The sequence below is a fragment of the Apiospora kogelbergensis genome (genome assembly GCF_038363985.1).
Source record: "Apiospora kogelbergensis strain CBS 113332 chromosome Unknown utg000001l_segment0_segment0, whole genome shotgun sequence".
Lineage (NCBI taxonomy): Eukaryota > Fungi > Ascomycota > Sordariomycetes > Amphisphaeriales > Apiosporaceae > Apiospora > Apiospora kogelbergensis.
The window spans coordinates 5,177,640-5,198,569 of record NW_027117418.1 but is presented as its reverse complement, the minus strand read 5'-3'; the positions used below and the strand labels follow the sequence as shown (position 1 = coordinate 5,198,569).

General features: G+C 54.5%; 9 protein-coding genes across 9 annotated transcripts; 3 read left to right on the top strand and 6 right to left on the bottom strand.

The window, feature by feature from the left end:
* Positions 1-85: 85 nt before the first annotated feature.
* PG998_001658 (uncharacterized protein) lies at positions 86-721 on the bottom strand (the record flags this gene model as incomplete). Its single annotated transcript, XM_066868476.1, has 1 exon — positions 86-721. The coding sequence occupies one exon, from the start codon at positions 719-721 to the stop codon at positions 86-88; it is 636 nt and encodes a 211-aa protein (XP_066736891.1).
* An 865-nt stretch (positions 722-1,586) lies between these two features.
* On the top strand, positions 1,587-2,024 carry PG998_001657 (uncharacterized protein; the record flags this gene model as incomplete). Its single annotated transcript, XM_066868475.1, has 2 exons — positions 1,587-1,826; positions 1,935-2,024. 2 exons carry the CDS (start codon positions 1,587-1,589, stop codon positions 2,022-2,024), a joined length of 330 nt encoding a protein of 109 aa, XP_066736890.1.
* A 3,140-nt stretch (positions 2,025-5,164) lies between these two features.
* On the top strand, positions 5,165-8,128 carry PG998_001656 (Phosphatidylinositol 4-phosphate 5-kinase its3; the record flags this gene model as incomplete). Its single annotated transcript, XM_066868474.1, has 3 exons — positions 5,165-7,127; positions 7,163-7,278; positions 7,337-8,128. The coding sequence occupies 3 exons, from the start codon at positions 5,165-5,167 to the stop codon at positions 8,126-8,128; spliced, it is 2,871 nt and encodes a 956-aa protein (XP_066736889.1).
* A 699-nt stretch (positions 8,129-8,827) lies between these two features.
* On the bottom strand, positions 8,828-10,258 carry PG998_001655 (uncharacterized protein; the record flags this gene model as incomplete). Its single annotated transcript, XM_066868473.1, has 2 exons — positions 8,828-9,031; positions 9,092-10,258. The coding sequence occupies 2 exons, from the start codon at positions 10,256-10,258 to the stop codon at positions 8,828-8,830; spliced, it is 1,371 nt and encodes a 456-aa protein (XP_066736888.1).
* Positions 10,259-10,760: 502 nt separating this feature from the next.
* On the bottom strand, positions 10,761-11,609 carry PG998_001654 (uncharacterized protein; the record flags this gene model as incomplete). Its single annotated transcript, XM_066868472.1, has 1 exon — positions 10,761-11,609. The coding sequence occupies one exon, from the start codon at positions 11,607-11,609 to the stop codon at positions 10,761-10,763; it is 849 nt and encodes a 282-aa protein (XP_066736887.1).
* A 510-nt stretch (positions 11,610-12,119) lies between these two features.
* On the bottom strand, positions 12,120-14,062 carry PG998_001653 (trichodiene oxygenase; the record flags this gene model as incomplete). The annotated part of the gene is made up of 5 exons (XM_066868471.1): positions 12,120-12,285; positions 12,408-12,731; positions 12,880-13,602; positions 13,673-13,793; positions 13,852-14,062. 5 exons carry the CDS (start codon positions 14,060-14,062, stop codon positions 12,120-12,122), a joined length of 1,545 nt encoding a protein of 514 aa, XP_066736886.1.
* Positions 14,063-14,593: 531 nt separating this feature from the next.
* PG998_001652 (uncharacterized protein) lies at positions 14,594-15,264 on the bottom strand (the record flags this gene model as incomplete). The annotated part of the gene is made up of 2 exons (XM_066868470.1): positions 14,594-15,010; positions 15,079-15,264. 2 exons carry the CDS (start codon positions 15,262-15,264, stop codon positions 14,594-14,596), a joined length of 603 nt encoding a protein of 200 aa, XP_066736885.1.
* A 1,130-nt stretch (positions 15,265-16,394) lies between these two features.
* PG998_001651 (uncharacterized protein) lies at positions 16,395-17,777 on the top strand (the record flags this gene model as incomplete). The annotated part of the gene is made up of 1 exon (XM_066868469.1): positions 16,395-17,777. One exon carries the CDS (start codon positions 16,395-16,397, stop codon positions 17,775-17,777), a length of 1,383 nt encoding a protein of 460 aa, XP_066736884.1.
* A 201-nt stretch (positions 17,778-17,978) lies between these two features.
* On the bottom strand, positions 17,979-20,847 carry PG998_001650 (uncharacterized protein; the record flags this gene model as incomplete). Its single annotated transcript, XM_066868468.1, has 6 exons — positions 17,979-18,284; positions 18,360-18,466; positions 18,526-20,125; positions 20,175-20,320; positions 20,496-20,637; positions 20,728-20,847. The coding sequence occupies 6 exons, from the start codon at positions 20,845-20,847 to the stop codon at positions 17,979-17,981; spliced, it is 2,421 nt and encodes an 806-aa protein (XP_066736883.1).
* Between the last annotated feature and the right edge of the window lie 83 nt (positions 20,848-20,930).

Below are 20,930 nucleotides of genomic sequence, written 5' to 3'. Positions count from 1 at the left end.
ATGTTCCCGGATCGACTCGAGCTCGTACTCGCCCAATCCGTCTCGTCCGCGCCCACGCCCTCTCCCCCGCGTGAACCCCATCTCTTCATCGCCCATCCCCCGCCTTCCGGGTCGCCTCCGGTATGGCCGTTCTCTGTCGATGCGCCGCTACCCCCGTGGCTCGGCCGCCGTTGCCACCGAAGTTGTAAATGGGGCGCAGCTCCCTCCATTGGCAGCCCCACACACCCATGACGATGACGGCGGCAGTCGAGCACAGCATGGTCGCCCACCACATGAGGTTCCGGGGCAGGAAGCCCGTGAAGAACGTGACAACGCACAAGTGTATAAAGTGTACCGTAACCGCAAAGTCGGGGACGAGTTTTGAGCGCGAGACGAGCGCAACTAATGCCACTGCTCTGTATGGGGAAGTCCAGTCAGCAAGGGGCACTCTTAAGCAATCGAAACTCAACGGCAAGGGGGAAGGGGAGACGCACACGACAGCTGCACAACACAGCCAGACAAAGGCATAGACGAAGCCCTGGGTCGTGTCACCGCGCAAACTCGCCCAACCGAAGACTAGATCCAGATGGAAACCCGTCCCGGCCACTAGCCCCGTGAAGAGGAACAGTATCAATGCTGCCGCATAGAATATGCCTTGTATGGCCACGATCTGGCTGAGGAGGCGGAGGGGTGGTAGTTCGGCGATGGCGCCAGCTCGCGGCGGCTTCCTCCTCCTAGGCATATTCGTTGGGCTCTGGCTGTTGCTGGCGCGAAGCGAAACGGAGGCACAGAGGATGTGCGATCAATGGTCGAGGGAAGGTAGCTGGATGCGCACAGCGAGACAACGACGTGGCGTAAAGGATTGCGAAAGAGCGGATCGAATAGAATTAGAAAGCTATTTGGGATCGTGGATAGCTATGATGGGACCAGCTCTGGACTCGACAAAACACTATTGAAGAGAGCATGCAACCGTCGATAGAGGCGTGTTGTTTTGGTGTTTATGGCACCATGATCTCTCAAATTGCTGTAATTACTGATCAAACAACACCTGTACATGGACGCATGGATGGATATCCGGCAACCTTGCATTCTGTCATGGGACCCACTGGGTGCCTGCCGCACGGCCCTGCCGTCATTACTGGCTTCTGGCAGCTGGTCGAGCAAACCGTAGCAATATTCACGTTCTGAAATACCTACATATACATATACCTTATACCAATAGACTACAGGCCATGCATCATATACAGCATTCCAGAAACAAATGTGCCAGCGCCCATAAGTGTACATACGTCAATATGCCAAGGTTTGGGACGAGCAGGTACCCCGGAGTTGACCACCAAAGCTCGCTGTTAATTGGCCGCCCGCCTGCTCTTTGGGGCAGATAAGGCACGCCGAAATCCCCACTAATGTCCAAATCGATTGGCTTGGAATAGCTTCCAACGAACCTGCGAGAGCTACAACGCTAGGGAAGACATTCCTACCGATTTTCGTCATAGGCGATTTGCGATTTACGATTGAGCGTAACCTGTAGCTCTCACCTCACAACCCAACCGAGGCCAATCCGACCGAGTACAACATCCAATCGTCTCGCCCGCCCACCAGCCAACATGGGCGTATTCGACTATTTCTCCTCGGCCGAGTCCAAGCGCGCCGAAGAGGTTCGCAAGGGCGCCGTCGCCCCCGACCGATCGGAGCGCAAGCGGTGTTGGGAGGCGCGAGACAGTTTCTACGGCTGCCTGGATAAGCACAATGTCATCGATTCGCTAAACGGAGACGGGAAGAAGACGGCAGAGAAGGAATGCACGGCGGAGAACAAGCAGTTCGAGCAAGACTGCGCCGCGGCCTGGGTGAGTAGTTGTCATATGCTACTGTCTTGTCTGGCTCTGCCGCCGTTACTGGGACAAGACAGGGACTTGCCAGTTTGCTGATACTCGTTTTTCTTGCTCTGCCGCCAGGTCACATACTTCAAGAAGTTCCGCGTCGCAGACTACCAAAAGAAGAAGACGTTCGAGAGGTTGGAAAAAGAAGGCGCGAACAAGATGTAAAATCGAAAGACTAAGGAATCTATGCCCGGAGCAAGACGATGGGGCCTGGCCTGAATGTGGTCAGGAGACGAAACCAAAGCCTTCTGGACTTGCGAGACGAAACCAAACGCAAGTAAGGCCTTTACCACTTTGTATAATAGTGTCAAGCACTCACGGGGCGTTCGGACCCAGCATATATGAAAATTGGGACGGATATTCCCTGCTTCACCAAGACGAACGGATTAGCATTGTACGAGAAGTGCGCGTTCGGCACGCCGACACGAGCAGACACGAGCAGACCCGGACTGATGCCGTTTTCAGGTCAAGTCCAGGTAATTGCACGAATCTCGTGATGGGGGAGTCCTGTCAGGCCTACCAGCCGCTGGCAGCGAGGGGTCATCGGAGGCTGAAGTGCGGCCTTTGTTAGCTGTCGTTGATCATCAGACATCCTAATGTTCTCTTGTGGGTATGCTTACGAGTGAGCAAGTTATTGGGCCCCATGCACCACGGCGAAATGTCTAGCAATCCCGCGAACCACCCAAGAAGTAAGGGGGTTTACTGCTACGCGATAGGGGCATTGCTGCGTCGGGCTTTTGGGCCTCAATGATTGATCTGACAGCGGATTCCTCGGCGGATGTTTTGGCACTTTTACATAGGCAGCTCGGGAGTCGGGGATGTTGAAGATCGGTACAATGATGAACATGGCGCACGCTTTACGGTGACCTCATAGCTTGTTGATCGCTTGTGAATGGTCTCTCCTAGTGCTTGGCAGGGGACCAGCTAGACACACTGCTAACTGCTGACCACGAGTCTCGGGGCATAGCAGGAACATCATGATGGTAGCTAGGGCTTTATGCATGTACAGCTTCGTTACTACACACCATCTTGTGAGCAAGTGGACGAAGGGCCACAGCTTGTGTCGAGGAGACGTAGATACTCGCAGCGCAAGTTGGGTGCCTCGGCCTCCGTACCCACTGCGACAAAGTCGCAAGTCACCTGACTGGAGAGGCCGCCAAGCTTTCCAGGAGAAGTCATTGAGAAAAAGGAAAACACGGCAATCGGCAAGGGCGGGATGGCTTTTTCACGATGCCGCAAAGAGTGGCCTCTGCGGTCGCCAAGCACAAAAGGAGATTGCGCTTGCGTGGAGAAGCCGTCAAAGTCGATGGGGGCTGGCTGGAGCTGGCGTGCATCTGGTCATGTCGCGCATGCAAACACCAACAACACCGCCTTTTCTTCAGTTGTACAGCATGACAACGGCTGCAGACCGTAATAAGCAGAAAGGGGAAGACCGAAGCAAGCATAACTGCTTACTACAGAATTCGGCACTCGGTCCAGTCAGTCAGCGAGTGCCCTTTACACTGGTACACGTTGTTGATGATAATGTTGTACGTGGCAGGCTGCCAAAGGGAATGGGTTTGGCTGCATAAAATAGAACGGGACAGCATGAAAGCGTTACAGGTCGGGATTTCCTACAATCTCGACTGATTCACGACCCTGGGCCGTTTGCGCGTTGAGCATACGCTGATAAATGGGATATAATTAGGGGGCTTGTCCACTATGGTGGCTTGGACCCGAACGGTCGGAAGCACGGCGTTGTTAGCTTCAATGGCGGATGGAAATAATTTGGCTGCTTGTTTGGCCTGTTGGATGGCCCTCCAACGCCTTGGTGTTCTCCAAGGCGACGAAGAATTGGTCAATCGGACGCGGGATTCCTGGATACACGGTTCACGTTATCTCATAGACGAACTATGGGGGTACCGGTTGTAGCAATACTAATAATACGACGAACGACGATACCCAAAAGCGACGGATGGATGTGTAGATTAATTAAATTGATCGATGCACGGAGTACTCCTAAGTAAACTAGGTAGGTTGGCAATCCTAACAGACCAGACCTGTTACCGTTAAAGAAATGAAGGCGGGAATACACCCCAAAACCTGCCACTGCAACATGTCGTCACGTTCGTCCAGGGTCTCTGCCATTCTTGGGCCACCACCACCAAATACGTCAAACACGACCTGCTCCTGTAGGTTTTCCCGTAGGGATTGATGATCGATTTGGGCCATTGCAGCAGACAGCAGTAATGAAGATGCCAGCCAGCCAGCGTACAGGTATTTGCCGTAACAAGGGCACCTGGGAACCCTGGTCCAGCTGGAAGCAATGGAGCATGAAGAAGGGGGAAGGCGGGGAGGCAGATTAAGAAGAAGGCCAATATCTCCCTCATTCCGCCAGTCTGATTGGTAACCACTTCAAGACAAGGCCAGCGTGTATCGGGCCCGGACTCCACACCGTGCAGTGAGAGAGAGAGAGAGGAACTCCAAGTATGTACAGTAGATTTGGCGAACCACCCTGCCACCTTCCACTCAGCTAGCCAGCCTCCCAGCTGAGCATGTATGTATGTACGTATCTAGTATGTATGTACAGTGCTGTGCTGGCCTGGCTGTGCCTGTCTGTGTCTGTGCCTGTGCCTGTGGACGTGTGCCTGTGCCAACTACTAGCCAACTTTCCCTCCTCCAGCCAGCCCAGCCCAGCCCAGTCTTCTCTAACCTAACCTACTCTTTTCTGCATGACTGACTGAACCCATCCATCCACCGTCCATGATTTTGATCTTCCCGGGGGGCACTTGCATGCAACGCAACGCAACATAACGAAACCCGACGTCTCTGCGCGTCCCAGCTCCAATTCCACTCCCTACCTGTCTATTGTTCAGTATCGGTTAGCCGTCTGCCCGACAACCAACAACACGCTTGACTCCTATTCTGAATTTCCAATCCAATATCCCCCTTCACTCAGCCTGGTTCCCCTTCCACATTGACATCCAGCAATTACTATCGCTCAATTAGCCTTATCACTCCGGGAGCTGCCTTCGCCCAGCGTGTACTGTGCCTTTGCCTGTCCCAAAAATTAGAACACTCGGTTAGAACGAAACACGACCAACCAAGTCATTGAGTGCGGAAAGTAGAAGGGCGGACGGGACGGAAGTTCAATTCGGCCTCGACCAGCGCCAAAGTTCGACTTGTTTACTCCCAGGTTGAAGCTCGACGCCAGTAATTGAGCAACCGTGTACTATACAACCACCACCACACCGATGTATTAGTCGCATCAGCCGGTCACGAGCGAAGTAGCGACGCCAACATTCCCCGTACTCAGTCACAGCGAGATGCCATCGTTCGTCACCGACGAGAACTCACCCATCTATGCATCGCACAACGGCGTGGTTCATTTAAACGACGACCAACATTTCGTCAAAACTCTGTCGCAACCCACGCTTGGGCATCATCAACGACACGACTCGGCCAGGGACTCCAACGACAGCTTAGACGACCTCGAAAACTCTTCCTCCCACTCTTCAGATACTTCCGATCCCCGAGCTCGGATGAATGGGGATTATAGCTCGAGCATGTCGCCGTTGCCCAATGGCTCCCACTCAAGCTACGGCATGACGAATGGGCATAGTCCTCATGTCGAGAAACCCAACCCACAAGGTCGAACGGGCTCTTGGAATCGACCAAATGGCACAGCATTGTCTGCGGACGGCCGCGCTGGGCCCAACGAACGGAAGACGGAGAACCCTACGCCGAACACATCCGCCTTCCAGTCCCTGCCCTCTCAACAATATGCCATGAGAAACTCGGGTGAATCTTCAGCACGGGGGTCCCTACAACAGACACCCGTTGAGGCCATGCCGTCACGATCCATCCCTAATAGCGACCGAACGCCACAGGCCTCCAACGACGCTTCTCAGAATTTGAATGTATTTCCCTCGAACCCGGCAATGCAGTCATCGCCCTCGTTCCAGAGGTTCTCTTCGCCCGCCTCTACCTCAGCGTCCGCCCTGCAGCCGCCACCTGCTCAGCTGAAACATAGGCATACCCTGGAAGTGCCCAAAGTCACTGGACGTGCGTCCAAGGACGGTGTCGATGGAGCTTATGCCAGCGGGCGTTACTCTCCGACTGTCGCAGGACCCGGTGGTGCCGGCGGGCGCAGAGGGTCGCTTAGTCTTGGTCGTAAGAACACGCGTTCCCTTCACTCGGAGATGATCCGCGATGAGGTGGTGCCCGATGACGACGCCCTGCGATGGGCAGAAGTATACAAGCAGAAGCGTGCTAAGAAGAAGAAGAAGGAGGATCTTGATGATGACAAGGTTCTCGTGGGAACCAAGGTGGACGAGAACCACGCCAACTGGACCACAGCATACAACATGTTGACGGGCATTCGCGTTTCCGTCTCGCGGACCAACGCCAAGCTCGACCGTCCTCTGACCGATGCAGATTTCGAGGCTAAGCAGAAGTCGACGTTTGATATCGCTGGGAACGAGCTTGTGCCTTCGGCCAAATATGACTTCAAGTTCAAGGATTATGCGCCCTGGGTCTTCCGGCACCTTCGAGCTCTGTTTAGGTTGGATCCCGCTGACTACCTCATGTCACTGACTGGTAAGTACATACTGTCTGAGCTTGGGTCTCCGGGAAAGAGCGGTAGCTTCTTCTACTTCTCCCGCGATTACAAGTACATCATCAAAACCATCCATCACGGCGAGCACAAATTCCTGCGACGTATCCTCAAACAATACTACAACCATGTTGCCGACAACCCGAACACCCTACTCTCTCAGTTTTATGGTCTTCATCGCGTCAAGATGCCCTACGGCAAGAAGATTCATTTCGTTGTCATGAACAACCTGTTTCCTCCGCATCGAGATATACACCAGACTTTCGATTTAAAGGGCTCCACGGTTGGCCGCGACTACCGAGAGGAGGAGCTTGAGAAAAACCCGCGCGCCACGCTCAAGGATTTGAACTGGTTACGGCGCAAGAGGCACCTGGAACTAGGCCTCACCAAAAAGCAGTTGTTCATGGAGCAGCTGCAACGTGATGTTCGCCTGATGCAGAAGCTGAAGATTATGGACTATTCCTTGCTCATTGGTGTTCACGACCTGAAGAAGGGCAACGAGGAGAATCTACGCGACAAAACCCTGCAAGTCTTCAACCCTGGCGGCCGCGAAGGCCCGAGTGACGAGACGGACCCCCACCAGATCCTTATGCGAACGCCGTCTAAGCTTGAAAGCGCTCGTAAGGCGAGAGAGTTAAGACAGATGATCCGCGCAGAACGGCCCGTGCCCATGGGTGAGACCAGTAAACTCCCAGAGGAACTGGAGGAGGGGAATCGGCCAGGGGGATCTTCTACAGCGATGATGGCGGCCTGAGGGCCACCCACGAGGACAATACAGCCGGAGAAGAGGTTTACTATCTTGGCGTCATTGACTGCCTGACACACGTACGCGTCCTACATCCATCCACTCCACCACGTATACCAAAGCTAACAAGCAGAATAGTACGGAATGATCAAAAAGATTGAGCATTTCTGGAAAGGGCTGTCCAGTGATCGTACTCAGATCTCGGCTCTTCCGCCGGAGGAGTATGGCGAGCGATTCATCAAATTCATGGAAGGCGTCACAATGTCTTCCGAGGAAGCAGAACGAGATGCACTAGACCGTGAGAATGCCATCCGACTCGCGCAAGCCGAGAATGAAGAGGAGTCGATAGGTCACGATCTTCCTCACTCGAACAGCGCACCACCGGCCCCGACATATCTACCACCCGCACCCCCGGGATTACGCAGTCCAAGATCTCCAGAACCCAACCCCGTCCTGGAAAAAGCCAGCCGAAAAGCCATGAAGAGGGAAAAGGACGTCGCCAAAGAGCATGATGTGCCCGAGCGGAAGATATCCACGGCTAATAGCAATGGGCTTAATCCGCAAGGAAAGGGCAACTCGCACACTGTGCTACCTGTGGTCGAAGAGACGGCGGAAGCGGGGAGTGAAAGTGGCAGGAGCCGCGGGGAGCGAGCTAATGGAAACCGACCACTGACGCCGAGCCGCATGGAAGCACCGAGTGTGACCAGACCTGACGGGTTCACCGATCTGGGCCCCCATGGCATCGGAGGCCGAGGTCCGCCCACCCCACCCAAATCGAGCTATCTGAACACGGTTGGCAGTTACGGGAGGAAGCGCAGTGGCAGTGGTGCCAGTGGCGCTAGCAGTATAGGAAGCATACCACGGGGCCGGCTCAGCAAAGAGAGTCTCGACAAGGCTTTGCCGCCGCTGCCACAGCAAGGAAGAAGCTAGAGCTGTCAGTGACCAAACGGAGATGGCATGTTCAATTCTGGGTTGTTACGGAGCATGGTTGCATCAGCGCTGAAAGCAGGGGCTGCGTTCTTCTGGACCAGCGAGAGGACCGCACTTGAACCAACCGCCTTCGACAACCCTACCGGATATCGCGTCGGTGTCGAAGCTTGCGGTTCACTGCGAGATCATCGCGACCTGCTGCGATGACGCGGCGATGCCACCGCACCCTGGCACCTCAGCAGAGGTGTCAACTATTACACCAATCTTGAGGTTCGGTGAATCTGCAAGTGGCCTGGGGAGGAGGGGGGTACGGGATGGGTTAGATGGTTGGGGATTGAGGCATCACAATCATTGGCTGTTCTTGGCTGGCTGCCAGACTGCCTTTCTCCTTTGTTTTTACACGTATCATTGGGAGGTGTCGCGTGTCTTTGAGAGAATGTGTAGCACTGTTTGTTAGTAATGCCTGTCCTTGTTAGATAAGGGCCCGGCACCATGATACCACCATGCAGAATTTAAAGATATGATGTGTTCGCATTGCTAGTAACACTTCAACCCATTTGCATTCTCTATTAGTGTGTACTTGCAACAACATAAATCTCTTGCCTCTGGAACATGGCTACTGGGTACTGGGAGCGTATCGCTAATCGGAGCATATGTGAGATCGCATGCCAAGTTTAAATGTGTGAAGAACTGATCCTGTCAACTCAATGTTTGATTCCAAGGCACCCAGACCTGATTCCACCAGCCGTGCATACATTTCCACTTCTCAGGGGGTTCTACCTGCCATACGATCCTGGTCGCGGTCAAGTCTTCCTGCGCCGTCCACCTGGATGTGAATCCTTTCAGTTTCTTGAGCCTCGTTGAGGCTTCGTCGGAATACTCTATGTTGATAGAGGGGATGACCTGGTGTTCCCATATTTAGCTGGCGTTATGACTAGCTTTGGTGGTATAGGAAACACTTACGGCAATCCTCCCGTATCCCCACCACCAGAGGTCTTTACAAAACAAAGTGGGCTCGCCGGCGTAGCACTCTCCTTCACGGTTGTACCGGAATGCCACCCTAGCACCGGAGGCCTTTCCGATGGGCCCTCGACCCGGCTCGGCCGGCAAACCCAGGATAGGGGCGGCGGTGAAGGCGGTGGCGCCGTTCCAACACGCGAAAACCTGGAAGGGGTTTTTGTCCATGTATCGCCGTTTCGTGTCTGGGTCGCCGGCGAAAATGTCCCACGCCTGGCTCCAGCTTCCGTCTGGCGGGATCTGGAAGAAGCCGTCGCCCTTGATGGTCCTCGCCACCCAGACGTCGTAGAAGGTCGGTTCTTTGCCCGCATATGTCCAGTCCATGGCGCACGTCATGTCGGCATGCTGGAGTCGTCTCTGGTGCACCAGCTCCAGCAGATCCTCGGTGCACGGTGACACGTCGTTGATGAAGACAATGGTGGTGTCCGCGTCTGCAGCGACCGCATTCGAAGTGAGCGGTTCTAGCACGAGGTTACGGAGTTGCGCTAGTTTTTCTATACGCTCGCCGACCTTGGGATTAATGTCGGTCAGATTCAAGAAGTACCGCAGGCCGATCTTCTGGAGTTCAGGCTGCAGGGCCGTCAGGATCCTCCGCGTGGCGTCCTCCGAGTTGCCCTCGACGATGGACAGGGCGCATGAGGATACGCCGAGAAAGCGGGCGGCTTCCACTACCGATCCCAACAACCCTGCTATGAGATGCTCTGATTCCTTCAGGTTCAAAGCAAAGAAGTACCGCACGTCTTGGCTGCTCTTCTTTCCGGCCACTGCCCTCAAATATGCATAACGGGAAGTGTCTAATTCCGGACACTGCAGGCGCGGGAGCGTGGTATCACTATAGTTCAAAATAGACTCGACATAAGGCTCAGTGATATTATCGAGATGCGGTTCGTATGGCAATAGAGCATTGGTGGCATTCTCATGTATGTCACTATTTGTCGTGGTATTGGCAATCCCATCATCGTCACCCTTCGTCCGGGGCACTGTCACATACGGCTTCCACCGGCTCCATGAGTCTGAGGCCGAACTTCGAAAACCCAAGTGGATGATGGAGAGAACAACAAAGGTGAATAAAACCTGAGCGGCAGCTAAACGGGTCCGCTTGACGCTGAACATTGTCGGATGTTTCTTTACGCCGTCGATATTGGGGGTTGGGAAGGGGGGTTGTGGCGAAACAAACATGGATAAAGCGAGAGATAAATGTAAGGGCGTCACCCCGGGAAAAACGCCATCTCTTTTTGTATGCGGGCATTAATACGAGATTGCCGTTAGCAGACAAACGACTGGACGGAGGGGAGGGGGCAGAGAGAACAGGATACGAGCTGAGCAATACCGAACCGAGGTGGCTTCTCGCGACGTATCACAGCGCAGGTTGGTAGTAAGCAACAGATAAACGAGTCGAATCAAGAATGGCCATGATGCAAGGTTTCGGCGCTAGAACCCGTTCCGTTGGGTCAGCTTCGGGTGCCGGCTCTACTGGATAGAGAACAGAGGAAATTCATAGTTATTCGTTTCTGGCAAGACTGGCCCATAGTGCGGCGGCGTTGTATAGGTTATCAACTAGACTTATATTATGGATAGCTACTGATCCTAAGTGGGTGGCCTGTATCATCCGTCGTCACATGTCTACCGGCTCCCCATCAACCGAAACGAACTTGACGTTCACCGTTGCCGAAGCCGTGATGGTTCTTGGCTCGACCGACGGCCCTTCTTTTGCTTGCTCTGATGGATTTAGTGTCTGCTGCTGCGCCCGCGCCTGGGCCTGGGCCTGGGCCTGGGCCTGCATTTGTGCCTGCAGTTGTGGCGGCGCCTGCTGCTGCATCATGTTCCCGGAACTGCCGAACAGGCCGGCCGTGCTGCTGAAGGGGTGCCAGGCGTTCTTGATGTTGCTTGCGGCCGAGGCCGGGCCGTCCTTGATCTCAACGGCAACGACGCTGCGGTTGACGACGCCCGAGTAGTCCTGGGCCTTCTGCACGGCGTTCTCGATGGCCTTCTTGCGGGCCTCGCGCTCGATTTCGGCGCGCGTGGCCGCCGTGAGCCGCCACTCGGTCGAGACAATGGACACGTGCGGCATCGAGGCCAGCTCGCTCGCGACGTCGGCCAGCAGCTGCATGTCGCGGAACACGACCTCGAAGTCGCTGCTGGCGCGGTACATCACATCCAGGGCCCGGCGCCGGCCGTCGACCCACTCGAACTCGGGCTCCGCGCGCGTGCTGATGGATGAAGCCGTGAAAGCCGTGATGCCCGCGTTCGGGTGCGGCACGGGCCGGCCGTCGACGGTCCCTTCGATCTTTAGCGCATGCGTGCGGAATCTGGCCGTCAGGCTTGCCGACGTTTCGCGCACGGCGTCCGACGACTCGTTTTGCGATTTGTCGGCCATCGACACCCGGATGTGCAGCACGCCCCGCTCGGCCGTGCGGAAGACGGAGCCGCTCCCATCGACATGGATCTTGAGCTGGGGCAACATGATGGAGATGGAGATGGAGGGGGCTGGTTGGTCAAGCGAGTAGGCTTTGGGTAGGAAATAGGAAAGAGGCGAGATGGTTGATGAAGATCGGGATGAGTTGTTGGGGAAATGCTCAAGGGGAATACGGGCGCTTTATATATGTCCATGGCTGGTCTAAATAAGGCAACTAATTGTTGCCTGTGCTGAGGCAGTGCTGCCTACTCGGTTCGGTGTACTCTAGGAATCACTAGTCACGCAGGAGTATTGTTAGCACTATAATTATCGACTTCACGCCTCAGGCTGCATTCGAAACCACAATACAACCGGAAACTGCACTTTCTCTCAGAGGAGGCTGCTACGGCGTTTTGGCTGAGTAAATCAAGTCTATTTTGTTTTCACCCCTTCGTTTTATACGAAGCTCGTCAAGCAGAAGCAAAGCAATCGAGAAAACAGCCTGGAATGTGTATATTTATAGTATGCCAAGCCACTAGAATTCGGCCCCGTATCCGTATATCGTGAAAAAGCTGCACTTTATTCCATCGTCACACGCACACCCTTCGTGTCAGACTTGGGCATAGGAATGAACATGTCGTGGTCATACCGCAAGTCGCTCTCGTCTGTCTCGTAGATACGCATATGGGGCAGAACGCGAAGCACCAAAGCCGCGAGCGCCAAGTTCATTTCACAAAGAGATAGGCTACAACACAAGCACGCAACGTACGTAGGTTAGCAAATGTTTTCTTTCTTTTTTCTTTCTCCTTCTTTAGGTGTCACAACAAGAGGAAGAGCATAGGGGAAAGCTGGTGTGTTTTCACTTACTTCATACCGAGGCAAGACCGGCTGCCCTTGGAGAACGAGAACATGCCCCGTTCGGCATCCGGCGTCCAGAGTTCGCAACCCTCGCACCATCGGTCTGGGGCGAAGCGGTACGAGTCCGGGAAGATGTGCTCGTCGTGGTGCACAATGGCACTCGACATGCCCACGGCGTAGCCGCGGGGAATGACCAGGTCGAGGGATTTCTTGTTCCATTCTCCATGGTAGAGCAGATCTTCTTGGGTTGCGACTCGGGCGGTGCGGGCAGAGACGCCGTAGGAGAGACGGAGGCCTTCTTGGATGACAATCTTCAGGAAAGGGAGCTTCTCACTGAGAGCACACATATATGGTTAGCGGGTTCATCATCCGGTGGCTTGACCTCACTCCTAAAAGGGATTCCTGTCACCGCATACCCCTTCCCTTGAACAGTATAGGGGACAAGGGTGAAATTTGGACAACAGGGGTAATCTTCACATACAGTTCCGTCCAATGTGGCAGGTCCATTGGGTCGATTTGCGCATCTTGCAACTCTCTGGTCAGCCTATCCAGGAGTTGCGGCTCGTCAAGCAGGTGATACGTAATGACCGCCAATGTCCAGCTGGTCGTCTCGGTTCCAGCACCGACAATACCCAGCGCTTCGGCTGCCAGCCTGGCCACGGTCTTCTCGTCTTCCTGCAAGTCAGTAGTCTTACACAGCTCCGCAAAGATGGTTGGGTGCTCCTTGGCCACCGATAGCCCGGCATCGAGGTCCGCCTTGGTCTGCCGGATCTGGCGCGGGATGTTGATTTGCAATTCGCGGATGAAGAGGCCCGTGGACTCGGGGAGGTAGTCGACAAACACGGTGGCCAGCTCGGCCAGATTCTTCAGGAAGGGGAAGAAGCGGAAGAGCAAGCCGGGGCGCAAGCTGCTGAGGGTGGGCTCGTGGAAGTTGGGTTCCCACCCCTTCTGGTCGAGCAAGCCGAAGTTCTGCCCGAACGCATAGCCTGAGATGGCATCCGCGGTAAAGCAGCTGTAGGCTACCGCAATGTCAAAAGCCGGCACACCCTTTTGCGCCAAGAGTTTGTCGCAGAGTTTCCGGACGAGCGTCTTGATGTCCGGTTCCAAGCGCGAAATCATGGAGCGCGAGAAGAAGCGGCCCACGGGAGCCCGGCGAAGCCGATGGAGGTCGTGGTCTACCGTCCCAAACTCAGCCAAATTGAGACTACAGGCAACGTGTCAGTCAGAGTATCCGGGTAGGGCAGCCCCTATCGGAGGTGGGAGGGAGATGTTACATTGAGCCATTGACTTGATGAAGGGGCTTGTCTCGCTTCCGGCCTCCCACCGCGTAGATCTCATCGCCGAAGTTGATGTCATTGCAGTGAAGCTCATTGGGGCTTATGCGAACAATAGGGCCTGAGTTTGTTAGAAAACTGCTTTTGGCTGCCGGTCAGGTGGTACTTGCCATATTGACGGTGCATCTCCTCAATCCTTCTGGTATATCGACCATTCTGTATAACATCCCACCAGAACTCTGGCAGGTAGGTTGCACCTGACAACCATGGCCCCGGGATACGGCTCAGCGGATGCAGGGGTGAAATGTTGTAAATTGCCTTCAGGAACTGATAGATGAGGAGTGAGGCAACGAGGACCCCCGCCAGTCTTGCAACATCGGGTGTGGGCATCTTTGTCTGCATTGGTAGAAAGGAACGGAGTATACTCAAGCAGACCCGCCTCTAAGCAGATATCTCGAGTCTCTGGGAACGGCCCATTCAGGGAGGCCGTCGTTAGCGGTTTATATATGCGCCTCGGCCAGTACGTGCTTCCCCTCACCCGCTGAAGATTGGATGAGTCTCTGCGGAGCCCTTTCCCGCTCTCTCTGTAGCTGTAGTACATGATAGGGCATCTCCGATTCGGGCCGACGAACCAGATCCGGTGTGTCAAGGAGAGACGTTCGTTACTGGCACGGGCCCTAATCTCCAAGATATTTAATATGGAGCTGAAAAGACTGCTCAGCAAATAGCGACCCCTGAGTGACCCTAGTGACTAGTCGATGGCCAAGTATACACTAAGCCTTGCTTGTCACTCTCGCCCGTATACCACCCATCTAGTTCCTCGGATTCGCCCCAGCTGCCCCAGAACACCTACCCCGTAGTAAGCCAACAGTGGGTTCATCTCCGGGTGCCACACCGGCCCTCCGAGTTTTCTTCAAATCCTCAACGCTGACAACGGCGAAACAAGACGATCTTGAACTTCACATTTGCCCATTCGTCCTCATCCCTCTCACCCTCGACGATACTCAGAACCAACTTCCCCGGCTTGCGTGGGTCTAGGGCACCCCCGGTCCTGGCCGTCTCCTCCGAGCCCATGAGGTTGGACACGACGAAGCCGGGGCACATGGCGAAGACCTTAATGTCGGTTGCCTGACTCTCGCGCCAGTCCAGCAGCATATACATGTTGAGAGCAGCCTTGCACGCCGCGTACGGCTCAAAGTCAGGGGTCGTCATGGGATAGGGTGGGGTATCAGCCGTGTCGGCGAGGGAGCCCAGGCCGCTGGTGACGTAGATGGAGTAGGCCTTGGAAGAGGGGGGCGACGTGGCCTTGAGCAGCAGCGGCCGGAAGAACTTGGCGACCTGAAAGGGCCCGTATACGTTGTCTCCATGGTCCGCAGGAAGTGGGTGCGGCGGTCGAGGTCAGAGACGCCCCAGGCCGCGTTGTTGATCAGGACGTCGAGGCGGCCGAACTGCTGCTCGACAAACGCGGCGGCTTTTTGGATCGACTCATCGTCGGTCACGTCCAGCTGCACCGTTGAGATGCTGCCAGTGATGCCGCCGGCCTCGATCTGGGCTTTGGCGGCGTTCGCCTTATCCAGGGAGCGGCACGCCATAATGACATGGAACTTATTAGGATAACCAGTGAGAACCCGGGTGGTCCCATAACCTACCCCAGAGTTGGCACCTACGGACTCAGGATTAGCGAGGCAATATCCGGATACACGGGTCCTGTAGCCCCAACTTGCCAGTGATAAGAACTTGTTCTTGGGGTCATCTTGGACGTTAAAATGATATCCGAAGTATGAGGACGAATTATCGGTACTATTGACTTCATAATGCAAAACCAAGCCAACCGCTACAGCAGAAGGACTTGTTTATACACTCTTCCGCCCGGATGATACACTGGCTGAAACGCGGAGCCGTACGAATGGCGATAACCATGATGTCCGTTATATCCGCGATGGGTGTTAAGCTGGGCAATGCGCGTATTCCTCTGTCGGGTTGACTTGACATTTAAGCTATAGCCAGAAAAAGGAAGCATACTGGTGCGTTATCATCCCAAGACATGAGAACTCAGGGGTTGGCTGCCTGACCATGCCCAATCGGGAGAACCTCTGCGAGCTGTCTGCTGACGGCAATCCTCTCGTGATTAGCCAGTTATATGTCGAGCTATCGGAAGTGACTTGCCTGCATCATCTGTCCGGCGGAATTAAAAAGTCACTCCGTATGTAAACCCTGGAATGATTGCTTCTTTCATCAATCATCAACCTGAGCGGCCAGTATATGCGGGAGGCTGTTCCAGTCTGGGAGGAACTCCACGAGTTTCGTTACTCAGTACCCATCACTACATGGTCTTGGCTGGTGAACACGTCTACCGCAGTTACCGCCCTTTCTTACGAATAAACAGTAAGGCAAGGTACCCCTGCAAAGACTGCAAATGCGCATCAGACCAGAGGTAGTGCTGCACTAAGATAGGGAATCAGATGGCGTCAAAAAGTTCAGGCTGTAAGACCTGCAAGAAGCGGCGGATCAAGGTGTGTGCCACTGTGCTGGTTGGCCGTTGGAAGATGGAGGTCTGACTAACCGAGCCGCTTAATAGTGTGACGAAGACAAACCTACATGCAAAAGATGCATGCGATCCCACAGGACGTGCCTGTGGGCGGAGAAGCTCTTCGACATCCGCTTTGAGAACCCCTACGCAAGCGGACACGTAAAACGGCCTCGGGGTCCTCGCCCAGCTAACATGGCTGCCGGCCAGTCTGCCGGCAGCCCGGATAGACAGAGGCCGACGGCAGTCCCGGCAACCCTGCAGCTGAGCCTGCAGGATGAGGCCGTCGCCTTCTACCTGAACCACTACATGGAGCCTCTGCCGCCCGACGCGCTGGGCGTTACCAGGTCCCTCGACGACTACATCTGCCAGCTGTCTGTCGAGTTCCATTCAGACCTGCTCGGCGCGGCGATCCGTTGCATGGCCCTCGAGACGTACTCGCGAGTCTGGGGGTACCACGAGCGGGCCAGCGCCGAAGCGGTGCAGCATCATCGGACGCTTCTCTCGCTCGCGCGACGCTCTGTCTGGAGCCTCAGTGCCGAGACCATGGACGAGGGCCTTCTGGGCGTCTTCTTCCTGAGCCGGTTCGATGCCAGCACGCACACACCCGCGGCGCTGATGCGAAAGCTCAGCGAGAGCCGCGTTCATCATTACAACGGGGCCATGGCCATGCTCAAGTACTGGGTGGACCATCTGCGCGGCGGCGACGGCGAGGTCGAGTCCCACTGTCGCCCGGCCTCCTCGATTGTCAAGGAGAGCAGACGAGGACTTCTGCGGTTCTTGCTTATGCACACGCTGGAGGTCCCCGGGTGGATGAAGGACGGGGAGGCCTTTGGCGAGATTGGCCTCGAGCAAATATACGACCGCGTCACCGTGCGGACTGCAGATCTCCGCCATCAAGTATCGCGTCTAATCCGAGAACAGACGGAAGGCATATTTTCTTCACACGAATCTGGATTGCCGTCACTCGACCACAGACTTAGTGATCTGGATAAGGAGGCGCGAGACCTCGACAGGATGCTCCGCCACTGGGTCGACCAATTCCAGGTTTCCTGGACCTACCAGCAGCACACGCTCAAGCCGCCCGATGACCCGGATCGGACGGAACGCGCTGCGTCGCCATCAAAGATTTACACATATTCGAGTATGTCCTACTCTATGTTGTGGGCCAAGTACGCCGCTGTCCGGTTGCTTGTCAACGATGCACACCTGAAGATCATCTCGCTCCGCAAACAGACTCTCGTAGTCACCGACCTAATAATGGAGAGCCATTGCCGTCTCGTCGTAGAGCAAATGACCGACATTATAGTATATAGCAAGGCGTTCTTCATGGGAGAGTTGCAAGTTTCACGGACACCAATGGGCGAAGAGACGGTGGGTCGTAGCACGAGATCGAACGTTTGCCAGGCCAGGTGCAAGTACGCGACTTGGCCGTTGTCGGTTGCATGCAGTCTGGAGACTGTGGACGGCTTCCGGAGGCTGTGGTGCAAATGGGAGTTGCATCGTGTAGGAAGGCTGGCTGGTATCAAGTTCTTTGAAGAATACCAGCCCAGCAACCATGGTTTCAGGCTCGATTGAAGTCGCATGTTTTCGAGGAACCATTGAGGTCGTATACGGCTGTGCATACAAATGCAGCAGCATATCTTCATCCAATCCGATCATTTAGCCTGACCTCTATGTACCAACTATTGAGATCACCCAGGTGATATTTCTATGTTCCGACTAATTATCATTATCAATAAACAAACGCCTCATGCTCGTCGTCCATCATGCATCGCTTCAGTACGCACCCCGTCGACCATTCATACGCCGGGCACTGATACCGTTAGATACATATGGGTACACTTTAACCGGCCGCTTCCTTGTCGGAAGAGAATTAAGGGCTTCCCACATCTCCATGATTCCAGCTCGAACTGCGGGAAGCATGCTATATTGGAGCGAGTAGAGATTCCGGCGGTTGATGGGTGGGACAAACTTCCCAGTCGCGAGACAGAACACCACCCGAGGCGACAAGTAATGTTTTCGGATACGTTTCCCCATTCGAAAATATTGGTGGAACATGGCCGTGAACGAGAGAGGGATTGGCTTGAACAGTGTCAGTGTTAAATTCAATCGGATTCGTTATGAAAGCAAATATGCAGATTATGGAGTGGGACTAACCTTGAGGTGTATGACGGAAGTAGGCGGCTGAGCTGGTGCTGCAGGCGTGGTGCTGGAATCGAATACAAATCTATCTTGGGTATCAAAAAGTTCAAAACGAATGCCGCCTAGAGGCAGTTAGCTCTGGGGGTTCTCTTTCGTCTTGGTGGGAGGAGAGGACACTTACCAGGAAGCCGTCGGGGGTCCTTCACCCGAAGCATCAAGGCAAACAGGGGGAAATGATTAAGGCAAGAGAGCTGCGTATCAAACATCGCCTTGAGCAGAATGATTGCCATCCTTGCCACTGCAAAGTTGAGGTAAAATACCGCGACAGTCGGCAGGAGGAAGAAAAGAAGCGTGAATAAAATGGTGCCAAGCAGTAGTTGATCCAAATCGTAGTCGCAAGAGTCGACACGGTTTCGGAGAACGTTGTACTTCTTCCCTCGAAAGAGCTGGAAAAGGGACAGCAGAATAGTAAGCTGCCAATGGAAGATGCGGGCCGCCGCAAGATAGAAGGAGTATATGTGTACCGTAAGTAGTGAGAGGAGATCCGAGGAAAAGGCAATAGGCATGCTGGCGCCGCCAAAGCTTGAGAAACCAATGAACCATATGATATGAGGCAAGACAGGCTGCAAAGCCCTGATACAGCCTGCCCAGTACTCAATCACCCACAAGAATAGGTCACCAAGAAATAGTGCCAACTCCTTGTTGAGCTTCAACCCAGCCGGCCAGCCCATCAGCCATTCGATACTACTGTGAAGAGCATCGACGGTGTACTTCTGCAAGAGCAGGCCAATCTGGTCCGAGACCCAGGAGGCATTGTCAATGATGTAGGATCCGAGAGCAATGCCGATAATGACATCATTGGCCACTAACCACAAACTATTGTAGAAGCGGATGTAATCCGGGTGGCTTGTCGTGACACTGTCCCAGTCGTTCTTTCGGAGCCTCAATTTGACATACTGCATTGGCCAGTAGCAAAATTGTTGTAGCCGTATCTCAACTTGCTGTGCAGTGGCGGATATGTCCTTCAGAGCCGGCGAACCGGGACGGGGTCTCCATTCCAGAATTTGAAGCAATATCTCGGCTGCTCCTCGGTGGCCAATGAGCACAAAGATGAACATGGCTCTGATGATAGGGAAGACATAAAGAATGATCAAGTCCCATATCTGTATCACGACGTAGTTTCGCATCGTTGTAGCTTGCTCAACCACGCGCTCCGACACACTAAGCGTGCGCTTAGGTCGAGTGCCTATCAACGGCACGTTTTTCTGCAGCAGCTGTTCCAGTTCCCACGCCCAATTCACCTGGTTGACAATCCTGGGCAAAACCTTGTCCTTCATGGTTGGGGGATGCCGTATGACCGAATGCTGCTGGAGTTTCTCCACGAGATGCTGACGTTTCTTCTTTGTCAGTTTTTCCTGTTCTTCCTCTTCGGCATCCGAAGCCTCGGAGACGGCAGGTTGACGGGCATCCTCTTTGTCGATCAGGGCAAGAGCTATGGGGTTCAACGAGATGTACTGCATATTTCGGGGGATCGGCCGTTCGAACAGTATGATCTGGACGCTTGAAGCCACAGCGCACGCAATCGTTGGGGCTCGTTGGTATGGGTCAATGTCGGCTTTGACCCAGGAGGGCTCGTAGTCTACACCCGCATCGGGCTCAACATTTGTCAGGCCGAGGACACGCATAGGCGAGGAACCGCACAGTTGAGAAATGCGCTCGGTAGGGTGCGGCGCATTGCGGAGTAAAATGCCCGTTTTCAAGGCGTTCTCGACGTTTTTCGGCTATGTAAATCATCAGAACTGAACGAGACGAATATGCGGGTAGGCCTACATCAACATGATTAAGCACAGCAACCACCACTACATCAAGGCTTGAATTCTTCCAGCCGACGATAACACCGGGTAGTTCAGACCTCTCGATGTCCGCCGGCCAGAATACTCTCATAAGCCCATCATGCTCGGGCATGTCCCAGCACCCTAACAATTTTTCCACCTAAAAGGAGCCTCTGCGCCGGAGTTGTTCGCGGGCGGATACCCCCGAGCTGAGGGATCGCGGGTGCTAGATTACAAGTATATGTCAGCCGAGTTTCCTCGCATCCTCGTGCAAACTGCCTGGTAGGTTCAATTGGAAGTGTTTCAAATCAGCTCGTACAGGGACCAGGGAGGCGAGGAGGCGAAGAGGCTGAGCAGAAGGGTCGTACCAGATCGGCCTCAAGGGAGGCTAGATGTTGTACGGGCACGAGAACAACGAGGAAGAGTATCGATAAGATCGCGAATCCTTGAACGCTGCGGGACTAGAGTGGCGCAAAGAGTCGTCAGTGAGGGTCGCAAGTTGGGGGGGTAGAGACGCGCTCCGTCCGAGTTGAATCTGAATAACCACTCACAATGACACCCTTATCCCAGGCAAACAAAGCTAGCTCGTAGAGCCTCGTGACCAGATCCCATCGAGCAGTACCGTAGCCAGCTACAAATATGGCGAGGGTGACGACCGAGAAGGGGTGCATGAATTGGTCGTTTTACTCAAGGTCCGGAGCGGGTGCGCATCACGGAGCTACAGGATTGGGGCAGGTTATCGATATGGAGGGTT